At 59.0% G+C, this 12,178-nt stretch overlaps 2 protein-coding genes across 4 annotated transcripts in view; one reads left to right on the top strand and one right to left on the bottom strand.

Moving 5' to 3' along the window:
* Nucleotides 1-2,699, bottom strand: part of FAM120B (family with sequence similarity 120 member B) — a 112,483-nt gene extending 109,784 nt beyond the window's left edge. For 2 of the 3 annotated variants that reach the window (XM_086708362.1, XM_086708363.1), the window contains exon 1: nucleotides 2,678-2,698. In XM_086708362.1, coding sequence (XP_086564488.1) covers nucleotides 2,678-2,692 — 15 coding nt within the window. In that variant the 5' untranslated portion in view covers nucleotides 2,693-2,698. Of the gene's footprint in view, nucleotides 1-2,677 lie in introns of all 3 variants that reach the window. The other variant, XM_086708361.1, reaches the window with a different exon arrangement.
* A 97-nt stretch (nucleotides 2,700-2,796) lies between these two features.
* On the top strand, nucleotides 2,797-11,965 carry DLL1 (delta like canonical Notch ligand 1). The gene is made up of 11 exons (XM_086708368.1): nucleotides 2,797-3,648; nucleotides 3,852-4,148; nucleotides 4,840-4,900; nucleotides 5,141-5,398; nucleotides 7,182-7,242; nucleotides 7,778-7,908; nucleotides 8,032-8,201; nucleotides 8,315-8,531; nucleotides 10,047-10,848; nucleotides 11,048-11,165; nucleotides 11,276-11,965. The coding sequence occupies exons 1-11, from the start codon at nucleotides 3,595-3,597 to the stop codon at nucleotides 11,279-11,281; spliced, it is 2,175 nt and encodes a 724-aa protein (XP_086564494.1). The 5' UTR covers nucleotides 2,797-3,594; the 3' UTR covers nucleotides 11,282-11,965.
* Nucleotides 11,966-12,178: the final 213 nt, after the last annotated feature.

Genomic DNA, 12,178 nt, shown 5'->3' with positions numbered 1-12,178 from the left:
AGGAGGAGGAGAAGAAGGGGGAGGGGGGAGAAGAAGAAGGGGGAGGGGGAGGAGAAGGAGGGGAGGAGGAGGAAGGAGAAGGAGAGAGGAGAGGAGAGGAAGAAAAAAGAAGAGGAAAGAACAGGAGGAGGAGGAAGGAGAAGAAAAGAGCTTTCTGCTTGATTTCCCCAATACAGAATCGCGTGGCATAAATTAAGTTGGAAAAGAATGAACGCTTTGGGCAGGATTCTGATGGATTTTACGATGCCTTTCAGTTCCGCTTTGCCGCTGTAATCGAGAAATCTGTGCCACGTCAATTTAACAAATACTTGATACTGAGGGGGGTTTGTTAAAGATTTGGGGCAAGTCTTTTCCCCCCAAGGTTTAAGCCCTTGCGCGTGGAACTTTTTATTTCCAGTTTTCTAAACAGGCATTCAGACGAGACTATTTCCCACTTCCATTTTCTAATTAAAAGGTTCCTGAAATTTCATTTCTTACTGAAATCTACTCTCAGACTCAGAGGCACAGAGGATTTAGAGCTCACATTCCTTTCTTCCTTTGTGTCTCCCTTGCTCCTGGAACCCTCTCACCTCCCTCCCACCCACCCAGCTCCCCCCCACCATACACACACACACACACACACACACACACACACACACACACACCAACTTCTATGCTGTAGAGAGAGCAAAGTTCTCAGAAACTAGCTTTCAGAGGAAACATGGATGTAGTGAGAAAAGGATGCTGACACTAGGTGGCAAGATTAAATTAGGATTCATGCTGACCCGGCCCTGTGGGGATGTAGCACGTCCTTACAAAGTCTGCAAAGGGTGGCCACACTGGGATTGCCACCATCCCGGGGGTGTAGCATCTTTGAAGTCTCCATTTGTTCTGAACCAAACAGTAGGGGGTTCTGGTGGGGTCCAAGCCTGCCTTTCTCACTTCACCCTTACATGCACATTACTTTCGACTCATTCTTTGCTTTTTGACCAGGCAGCAGTGGAAAACCTAACGTGTACAGATCTGTCAATTCAGGAACTTTACGGGTATTTGGGAGCCAAAGAAACAAGGTTCTGGTTGCCTAACGTCCAGAAGGATGGCCATGGTTGAGTCCCCAAGTGATTTTAGATTGTTGTTTACAGTGGTTTTACTCGGTATTTCCTCTCTTCCTGCTCATTAAACAGTACTTTGTGATCTCCACACCCGCTGCAATGAAGGTCACATTTTGCCAGGACAGCGCCGGTTCCCACCAATAAGGTGGCTATAGCACACCTGCGGCGAGGCCCTTGTGGCCAGGCACCCTGGGGCTGTGTCACACACCGAGTGACATTTACTCCCACATTCACACCTTCCACCCTGATGACACCGCCGGAGGTGCTGGGGGAGGGGGAGGGGAGCAGACAGGGTTGGGAAAAAGACCCCGAAGTGTGCCTAATGAAGCTGGATGCCAGAGTAGGGGTCCATGAGCCACCTTAATTCTGCATTGAGCACACAAGCATGAGAGCAATTTAGATAATTCATTGTGTGATACGTGTGTTCTCAGCCCTCCCAATAAACTCATTTCCCTTAAAAAAAAATGAAAACAAAAGTTCTAGTGTCTGATGGACGTGTAAAAACCTAATAAGGTGATGGTTGTGTAAAGATTTCGGGTGGGGGGGGGCGGGCTGGAAGGTCTTTAGAACATGTGCCGGACATTGTTGCAGAGGCCGCGGCGCGCGCGGAGGGGAGCTCTTTCTCTCGGCATTGTGCGGGGAGCAGGTGCGGTCCGCATTACCATACAGCTGAGCGCACAAAGAGCCACTGATTCAGCCTCGCACAATAACAGACTGCCTTAATGACAGCCACGCGAACGACACACACCAAACTCACTTTTTACCAAGCGGAGGGAGGCCGAGGGGGGAATACCCAGGAGAGAGGGGCTGGACACCCAGGAAAGGTGGCGGTGGCCGAGAATCGCTCCGGGAAGGACGTGTGCGCGCGCGCGTGTGTATGTGCGCGCACGCGTGTGCGGGGCGGGGGTGCGGGCACTAGTTTGAGGCGTCAGGATCTCCCAGCTTGCGGGGGGGGGGGGGGAGGCGCATAGCGCTACCCAGACCCCGCCCCCACCAGCGGCCTCCCGCTGGCGCGGGGACTCCGGGGTCCCCGGGGGCGCCGCGCTCGCCTCAGCCCTGCTTTCGGAGGACTCCCGGACGCAGCGTCGCCGTCCTCGGCCGGGTGGCTCGTCGATGTCAGACCTTCCCAAACTTCCCGAAACTCACGGCCGCCCGCCCGCTGCGCGCGCCCGCCCCTTTCCGACCACGCTCGCGGCCCCCGCGCCCCCAGACCCCGAGGCCCGGCCCGCGCGGGGAGACGGCACGCAGACGCCGCGTCGGCCGGGCGAGTGTCCCAGGCCGCGTCCGGCGGCCCCAGGCGGGCGGCCCTCGGCGGGGCCGGAGGCTCGGCACCGCCCCCGCGCGTCCCCGCGTGTCCCCGCGGGGCTCCGCGAGCCTGCGGCCGGCGGCAGAGCCGAGGGGCCGCGGCCAGGGCCCCCGCCTCGCGAGCGCAGGGGATTCTCGCGGCGAACATTTTGCAGGAATGTAAATGAGCGCGTTTTGTGTGGTGCGGAGGAAGGCGGGGGGCGGGGGCGGGGGCAGGGGAGGGCCGGGGGCGGGGAGGTGTGGGGGCGGGGAGGAGGTTGCACATTTTACAGCTCACTGACCATTTGGCGATCCATTGAGAGGAGGGTTTGGAAAAGTGGCTCCTTTGTGACAGCTCTCGCCAGATTGGGGGGCTGCTCATTTGCATCTCATTAGCCATGCGGGCGGCCGGCGGGATATAAGGGCGGCCGGCGCCGGCGAGCGCAGACCTCGGCGCGCACCCGCGGAGAGCGGCCGGGCCGAGCGCGCACCGGACGCGCAGCCGTGGCGCGGCGTCTCGGCTCGCCACCCGCCGCCCTGTGCCGGGACCCCGTGCTGTTTATGTGGATGGCACCGGCTGGGTCCTTCGGGGAGACGCGTGTCTGCGCGGGGGCGCGGGACACACGAGTCCGGGACGCTCCCGGCACGCACGCCGCCGCCGAGTGACACGGGCCCGAGCCGCAGGGCGCGCCGCGCACACTCGCCGCCGCCGGGGTCCCTGCGCGCGCTCCGCGGGGCCCGGGATTATCGCCTCGCCGGTGGGATTTCCAGACCTCGGCTCTCTAATCGGACTCGGAGGAAGCTCTTTGGGAATTAAGCTGAAAATCTGGACGCTTCCTCCCCTCCCCCCCCCTTTTTTTTTCCTGGGAAGAAGCTTGAGACAAAACCAGGAAGCCAACGACCCCTACCTACTGGTGGACTGGAAGAAAGGAGGAAAACCGAAAGTTGCGGCTCCATCAGCAGGCTCGGAGCCAGCCCTTTGCTCGTGCACCCCCAGAGCGCCGTCACCCGCGCAGGGCGGATCTAGACGACCGCAGCCCCCGAAAGAGGAGACACGGGCTCCGGAAGAAAGGAGCCCTGATCACCCCGGCCCGCGGCGGAGCGGCGGCGCTTCTCTGTCCACGCTCCTGGGGGCCACGGCCACCCTCGGGCACCCCCCGCAGTTCTAGGGCCCGAAGGCGGGGGCGCAGGGGAGCTCGAGCGCGTCCAGCGGTGCACCATGGGCCGCCGGTGCGCCCTGGCCCTCGCCGTGGTGTCGGCCCTGCTGTGCCAGGTAAGTTGTCGGCTGGGGTGTCCAGGGCCCCGCTGTCAGGGCGGGTGTCGATGGGGCACCCGGGAGCCGCGAGGCGTCAGGCAGGGCACAGGGGGCGCAGGGGGGTGGCGAGCCGGGCCGGCGGAGCCCGCGGTGAACCCGAAAGCTAGCCTCGGAGCGCAGGGCCCCGCGCCCTCAGCCCCGCCCCCCGCCCCCCCCCCCAGGTCTGGACCTCCGGGGTGTTCGAGCTGAAGCTTCAGGAGTTCGTCAACAAGAAGGGGCTGCTGGGAAACCGCAACTGCTGCCGCGGGGGCGCGGGGCCGCCGCCGTGCGCCTGCAGGACCTTCTTCCGCGTGTGCCTCAAGCACTATCAGGCCAGCGTGTCTCCTGAGCCACCCTGTACCTACGGCAGCGCCGTCACGCCGGTGCTGGGCGTGGACTCCTTCAGCCTGCCCGACGGCGCGGGCGCCGACCCCGCCTTTAGCAACCCCATCCGCTTCCCCTTCGGCTTTACCTGGCCGGTGAGCGCTGCACCTGCGGGGCGGGGCGGGGCGGGGGCCTCGACGGGTCAGCCCCGCGCCAGGCACGCTGGGGGCGCGCACCGGCGGGGTGCCGGGGAGGGGAGGCGGGCGGGCGCCGCGGTCCTCAGGGTGGCGGCGGAAGGGGCCAGGCCCGGAGCATCACCTCCACGCCCCCAGTGACCCTTCAGGCGGCAGAGTGACAGCCGGGCTACCGCGGGGCCGAGAGGCGGAGGGTCTGGGAGGTTTCGGAACCGGCCTCTGACCGTAGCTCCCCGGTCCAGCGAGCGCCTTCTCGGGGGACAGTTCTCTCGTTGCCCCGTCTATGGGCAGGTTGAACTGCTTTCGCAGCATGACAGCCCCTGGCCCCTGTGTGTAGCCCCCCCCACCCGGTGACTGATGACAATCCCTGCAGCCCCGCCTGCTCGCAGCCTTTTTTTTTTTTTTTTTTTTAACGTGATATCCTGTACTAACAGGCTGAAAAAACACGTCAGGAAACCACTCTTTAAAAAGTTCTTCCATTTCCTTGAGGAAAGTGAAAACAGGCAAGAGATGTCCGGAGACCCTGCTCTGGGCACACAGATCTGCACCGCACCCCAGGCGGTTCCGGACTTGGGTGACCCGAGAGCGTCCCTTTGGGTTTTGGTTTTTAACATTTCTAGTTTATCTTCTGTCTCCTCCCCCTTTCTCCCAGGGCACCTTTTCGCTGATCATTGAAGCCCTTCACACAGATTCTCCTGATGACCTCACAACAGGTAAAAACAAATCAAAAAACTCCAAAACCAAGTCAACAGCTTCCCCAGTCAGTACGCACTTGACCTCTTGTCTCCACCAGAAATCAGCTTCTGTGCTTACATTCTGCAAACTCCTGCAGGAGGCTCTGGGTGGAGGGCCTGTGGCCTCCTCCCCTGCATCACACGTCAGTTCTACCTCCCCCAGTGCCCCAAGCCTCTGGGTTCTTGGTCAGAACCAACGGGAGCACCGTCTTCCCACAGAAAACCCAGAAAGACTCATCAGCCGCCTGGCCACGCAGAGGCACCTGACTGTGGGCGAGGAGTGGTCTCAGGACCTGCACAGCAGCGGCCGAACAGACCTCAAGTATTCCTACCGCTTTGTGTGTGACGAGCACTACTACGGGGACGGCTGCTCCGTCTTCTGTCGCCCCCGAGACGACGCCTTCGGCCACTTCACCTGCGGGGAGAGGGGGGAAAAAGTCTGCGATCCTGGCTGGAAAGGCCAGTACTGCACTGAACGTGAGTTCCTGCTTCCCTCCTTGGTGGGGGTGGGAGTATTCTGTGAGCCAGTGGGGTCCTCAGATGTCAGCAGTGGAGTGATGCCCTGGTGGGGAAACTGAGGCCAGAGAGCTGGAGAAACTCGCCCGAGACCTCACAGCTAGCCAGCAGCGGGGTTGGGGTCAACTCAGAAGTTTTAACTTCCGCTATGGGAAGCTGCCTTTCTTAATCAGGGAGGATTTTGGAGACAGGGCCAGGGGTCAGGAAGTGAGCCGGAGGGAGAGGGAGAGGAGGAAGGAAGGGAGGAACAGAGAGGAGAGTTTATATGTGGAGGCGCATGCTCCAAACCAGTTCTCTTTGCCAGGACAGCGTCTCATTGGAAAAATGCTTCGTTTTCTTTCTAGAGTTGGTGTGCTTGGCCTTTTCGCAGACTGAGCGTATTTGCAAATACTCTGCGTGATGCACGTGTGTTGTTAATGACATAGTCCCTCATAGGGGTCTGTGGACAGGAGACTGTGTGTGTCAGCTGAGGCCTGGGTAGGCAAGAGCCACAGGGGAAGGGGCCCGCCTGCCAGAGCGCACACTGCACTCACAAAACACCTTGCCTGGGGAAGAAATACCTTCACCAAAAGGCGACGGGCCCTGCCTGCCCCATGATTCTGGTGGAGAGCGGGAGGCCTGCGAGGCTTCCGCTGGCTCCTGGGCCTGCTTCAGGTTGGTAGGCCTCTCTTCAGCTTGCGGAGGCCTCACTGCCAGTCTGCACACCCAGGGGTTGGGTGGGCCCTGGAACTCCCCAGAAACCCTGGTGACTTTTCCTTCTCCTGCCCTGGAGCAGGCGAACCTCCCTCCTTGTCCTTAGGCCCAGAACCTCTTGCCAGGGAGGTCTCTCAGTTCTGATTCGTGCCTGGGGGTGAGGGTAGGTCATTGTTTTGAGCTGCGCCCGGGCCTGAGCGGGCTCTGTTGTCTTACAAACTTGGAGCAGCTCGTCGATGAGTTTCATAACTCTGTGAAGGAAGCCAGCTCCACATCAGCCCCCACCCCCGCGGGGACCTCTGGCCTGCCTGCTGCCTTCCGTCCGCTCCCCTCCCTCCTCTTCTTCGCTGCGGGGGAGCCGTAAACTTAAACTTTTTTCTTCTTATTCAAACACTGGAGCCTCTCCCCGCCCCCAGCTAGCGCGTGCCATCGATTAGATCTCTCCGGGCAAAGGCGGCGGGAGCGCACGCCAGCTCCCATTGGCGGAAAGGGCTCGCGCGCACACGCGTGTCTGTGTGTGTGTGTGTGTGTGTGTGTGTGTGTACACACACGCCGGGGGTGTGTGTGCGGGTGGGGGCGGGGGGCGGGGGAGGCGGTATTGTCGCACTGGGGCAGCTGCTGGGAGAGCAGAGACAATAGAGCAGCTGTCTTGCCCTGGTACTCTGCATACCAGCTGTCCACCCTTATCGACACACACACTTTCTGGGTATTAAGAGGTGGAGCTTTGTGCATAGAATTGGGAAGTGGGGGAGGAGGAGGGGGAAGGACTTCTGACCCTCTCAGAAGAAAAGGGGATGGGGTGGGGGTGGGGGTTTCCGCGCTCTTTTGTCCTGGAGCCGCTGTGTTAAGAAGAATGCTCATCCCAGGGCGGAGTGAAGTCCACAGTTACCAGGCAGGACCGTGGATACTCCACAGATGGAGATTAACTCCGCTGGGTCTGCCAACTGAGCCGAGCAAGTTTTGTCCCAACCGCATTGTGGCAGCAGCCCCCGGTTGTGTTGGGGAGGATCTTGGGGTGGGGCTTGACCCCGTGTCTTCTCTTTGCTTGTAGCAATCTGCTTGCCAGGATGCGACGAGCTGCATGGGTTTTGTGACAAGCCAGGGGAGTGCAAGTAAGTTTGCAAAAGGGGTTTTTCCCTTCTCTGCTTCTCCTTGTACCTGGTGTACCTGGTGTATTTGTAAAGTAGCTCTGGGTGATGGTTTGAAAACGTCAGGGTAAGAGTAGCTGGCTGTCGGGGTTGGAGCCGTTATTCTCGTGTTTCTACTTAGTAAACATACAGAAACACGTAGAGTCACAGGTTGTCAGTCACGGAAGCCCCTCGGTGGTTATGGGAACGTACGGATAGCTGTCTGCAAGGAATTGACATTGAAGATGGGTTTAGTTCAGGGATTCCCAAACTTTTTGGCATCCTAGGACCACCTAGGGAGCCCCTAAAAATGCTGTCCCAGCGAGCCTCACTCCCAGAAATCAGACCCTCTGAGGCACTGGCGTGTTTGCAGGCTCCCGAGGAGACTCCGGTGTTCTGCCTCGTTTGAGAGCCAGAGACGTGTTGGTGTCGCTGGAAGGTGGTTTCTCGTGGGTCGGGCGTGTGTGTGACCCTGAGCCCGGTGGTGCCGGCGCCCGCCTGACACGTGCTCTCTTCCTAGGTGCAGAGTGGGCTGGCAGAGCCGGTACTGTGACCAGTGCATCCGGTACCCAGGCTGCCTCCACGGCACCTGCCAGCAGCCCTGGCAGTGCAACTGCCAGGAGGGCTGGGGTGGCCTCTTCTGCAACCAGGGTGAGCCCCCAGCCCCATCCAGCAGCCCTGGGCTTCCCTGGCTTCGTCACGGGGAAGGTGTGGTCTCCCTGAGTCTGACCCTGGGCTTCTCTCTCCTCCTTCTCCCGCCTCTGCCCCTCGCAGACCTGAACTACTGCACACACCACAAGCCCTGCAGGAACGGGGCCACCTGCACTAACACGGGCCAGGGAAGTTACACCTGCTCTTGCCGGCCGGGGTACTCAGGGGCCAACTGTGAGACAGAGATCGACGAGTGTGGCGCCAGCCCCTGCAGGAATGGAGGCAGCTGCACGGTGAGTCCAGCCCCAGCAGGATTTCCTGTTGAACGGGGGCGCTGGTTTGATACGCATCACGTGGGTCTCTTGGAGCGACCCTGTGACAGCGCTTTATCTTCTCTGCGACGCAGGATCTTGAGAATGGCTACTCTTGCACGTGCCCACCCGGCTTCTACGGCAGAATCTGTGAGCTGAGTGCCATGGCGTGTGCCGACGGCCCCTGCTTCAACGGGGGACGGTGCTCAGACAACCCCGAAGGAGGGTACACCTGCCGCTGCCCCGTGGGCTTCTCCGGCTTTAACTGTGAGAAGAAGGTGGATTCCTGCAGCTCTTCACCCTGTTCTCATGGTAGGACGGCAGCCCCAGCCGCTCTGAGACTTTGTCAGGTGGTCAGCACTGATGAGAATACATTAGAGAGCACACGCGTTTCGTTTCCAACCAAACACGTCACTTTGCAAGCTACCCCGAGGTTACGGAGCCCTTTCAACTGAACAGAAACTCTTCAGAGAAGTGTTATCCCCGAGCCTGGAAAAGCTCAAGGAGCAAGAAAGGCAGGCAGGAGTGTGGATTCTCACGTCCTACAGGGGGAGCCTGAGGCAGAGAGGTGGGATGACTTCTCAAGGTCATATCGCACCACAGGTGTCTGAGTCGGGGCCATGATTCAGTAGATTGCGCTCCAATGGCAGCCCAGCGACTGTTTTTGGAGGGAAGCCCGGCTCAGCTCTGTCACCCAAACATAACCGTCTGGTGTGTCTGTGCAGAAGTGTGGTCTGTTGACGGGCCCCCTGCTCCCCTGTGAGTGGGTAGAGGAGAGAAGCTGGGGCCAGACATGCCAGGCCTTCTGTGAGCTTCGCCATTAGCCACGATGATTGACAGAGAGGAAATCCCTGTCCTTCTGCTGTCCACGTGCCGTACAGAGGGCGTGGCGGTCCTGTGGGCTCAGGCTCTGCCTCCTGTTTGTTTCTACCCACTGAAGCAACAGAAAGGTTGGCTGCTTTATTTTAGAGGCAGAATAGCAGGAGGTTTAACAGATTGGCTCTCGAAGGACAGAGACCTCTTCCACTCCCTCCTTTCTTCCTCTTCCTTTCTGTTGTCAGCCCTGCTCTTTTCACTGACTGTGGAACTGCAGGCAAGCACATCAGCCTCATTAAGCCTCAGTTTCCTCATCTGCAAACCGGGTCTTTTGTGGGATGTCGTGAAAGTGAATGCAACGCTGTAGCCAAAGCGCCGTGTACTGCCCCGGTGGGAGCGGAGCTGCTGGGAGGGTTAGCTGCGGGGGTGCCCAGTCAGCGTCCGACTTCTGCTCAGGGCATGATCTCAAGGCCCGTGAGTTTGAGCCCCGCGTCGGGCTCTGTGCTGGGAGCTCAGAACCTGGAGCCCGCTTCGGATTCTGTGTCTCCCTCTTTCTCTCTGCCCCTCCCCCGCTCACACTCTGTCTCTCTCTCTCTCTCTTTAAATTTAAATAAACTTGGGGCGCCTGGAGGGCTCAGTCGGTGGAGCGTCCCACTTCGGCTCGGGTCATGATCTCATCACAGTTCACGAGTTCAAGCCCCGTGTCCGGCTCTGTGCTGGCAGCTCAGAGCCTGGAGCCTGCTTCCGATTCGGATTCTGTGTCTCCCTCTCTCTCTTTCTGCCCTTCCTCTCCTTGCACTCTGTCTCTTTCAAAAATAAACAAACGCTAAAACAATACTTCAAGAAAAGAGATATTAGCTGTATTGTTTGCAGTTTACTGAGCTAGAGCTGGACCAGACCCCTCCCCTGATGTTTGTGTCTAGGCCACGGCTGCCTCGTCTGTCTCGCATCCCTGGTGTACCTTGCAGGACTGACACGTGGCGAGGCTTCAGAATGTGTCCTGTGTTCCAGGTGCACAGTGTGTGGACCTTGGTGATGCTTACCTGTGCCGCTGCCAGGCCGGCTTCTCCGGGAGGCGCTGCGAAGACAACGTGGATGATTGTGCCTCCTCCCCGTGTGCCAACGGGGGCACCTGCCGGGACGGCGTGAACGAGTACTCCTGCACCTGCCCCCCAGGTTACACGGGCAGGAACTGCAGTGCCCCTGTCAGCAGGTGCGAGCACGCGCCCTGCCACAACGGGGCCACCTGCCACGAGAGGGACCGGCGTTACCTGTGTGAGTGCGCCCGGGGCTACGGGGGCCCCAACTGCCAGTTCTTGCTGCCTGAGCCGCCCCCGGGCCCGGCGGTGGTGGTGGACCTCACCGAGAAGTACGTGGAGGGCCAGGCCGGGCCCTTCCCCTGGGTGGCCGTCTGCGCCGGCGTGGTGCTTGTCCTCATGCTGCTGCTGGGCTGTGCCGCCGCCGTGGTCTGCGTGCGGCTCAGGCTGCAGAAGGACCGGCCCCCTGCCGAGCCCTGCCGTGGGGAGGCGGAGACGATGAACAACCTGGCCAACTGCCAGCGCGAGAAGGACATCTGTGTCAGCGTCATCGGGGCCACGCAGATCAAGAACACCAACAAGAAGGTTGACTTCCACGGGGACCACGGGGCTGATAAGAACGGTCTCAAGGCCCGCTACCCTGCTGTGGATTATAACCTAGTGCAGGACCTCAAGGGCGACGCTGCGGCCGCCGTCAGGGACCCCCATGGCAAGCGTGACGCCAAGGGCCAGCCCCAGGGCTCTGCAGGGGAGAAGAGCACCCCGACACTCAGGGGGTGCGTGCTGCGGGCCGGGAGGGGACACGCGGGAAGGCCAGCCTGGGAGGGCGCCCCGATGCGAGGGGGTGCTGCACTCTGCAGTCAGACGCTCTACCCCTGAGCTTTACCCCCGAAGGGGGTGCTGCACTCTGGGCCGGCGCTGGTCGGTTTTTCCTGTTCTCACGTGTTTCTTGTGGTTCTTTTATTTTCCCCTCAGTGGAGAAGCACCTGAAAGAAAGAGACCAGACTCCGTGTATTCTACTTCAAAAGACACAAAGTACCAGTCAGTGTACGTCATATCGGAGGAGAAAGACGAGTGCGTCATAGCGACCGAGGTCAGTGCGCAGCCCGGGCCTGGTGTCGGGGCGGAAGCGGGGGGGAGAAGTCAGAGGGTGCTGACCTCTGTCCGGAACTAACTTCCCATCCTGTCCTGTGGGCCCACCAGGTGTGAAATGGAGGTGATACGGCAAAGTTCCCGTTTCTCTTAAAATAAATAAAATTCCAAGGATATATGCCCCAGTGGATGCTGCTTGAAAGAGGAAAGGGAGACCCACGGACTGCTGCTGAGGAACCGATCCGGACCCAGCCGGCTCTCCCTTCCGAGGCCAGCTGGGGACGCGGCGTGGCTGCAGCTCGGCGGCGGCCAAGGGGCCTGTTGCACTGCCTTCTAGGACGTTCCCATTGCACTATGGACAGTTGGCTTTTAAAAAATATATATTTAAATGAATGGACTTAATTACTACGTGAGAAGCATGCACTGCCTGAAGTGTATATTTTGGGTTCTCATGAGCCGGTCTTTTCTTGAATTAGAATCACAAACACTGCCTTTATCGTCCTTTTTGATACTAAAATGTGTTTTTTCTAGGTGGAAAAAAATGTGTGTTATTTTTTTGGACTTGTAAAAATATTTTTCATGATATCTGTAAAGCTTGAGTATTTTGTGATGTTCATTTTTTATAATTTAAATCTTTGGTAAATATGTACAAAGGCACTTCGGGTCTATGTGACTATATTTTTTTGTATATAAATGTATTTATGGAATATTGTGCAAATGTTATTTGAGTTTTTTACCGTTTTGTTAATGAAGAAAATCCTTTTTAAAATATTTTTCCAAAATAAATATTATGAACAACGACTAGAGGTGTGCTTCCTCACCACGCCCTGTGCTCGCTCCCTCTAGACAGAAACGGCTTCTGATTGTCGATTTTCAATGTCTTTGCCTGGTTTCAGTGGCTTCTGTCTGCCTCAGAGAAGCCTGCACAGTTATCACCAGGGCGTCTCCGGGAGGGGCTGAGGGAGGCTGGCCGGCTCCTGAGCAGCCCCTGGGCTCGCCGGGGGTATCACAGGC

The sequence above is a fragment of the Puma concolor genome, chromosome B2 (genome assembly GCF_028749965.1).
Source record: "Puma concolor isolate L17-30 chromosome B2, mPumCon1.1.hap2, whole genome shotgun sequence".
Classification (NCBI taxonomy): Eukaryota; Metazoa; Chordata; class Mammalia; order Carnivora; family Felidae; genus Puma; species Puma concolor.
Note: the sequence above shows the minus strand (reverse complement) of the source record. Positions and strands in the feature narration are given on the sequence as shown.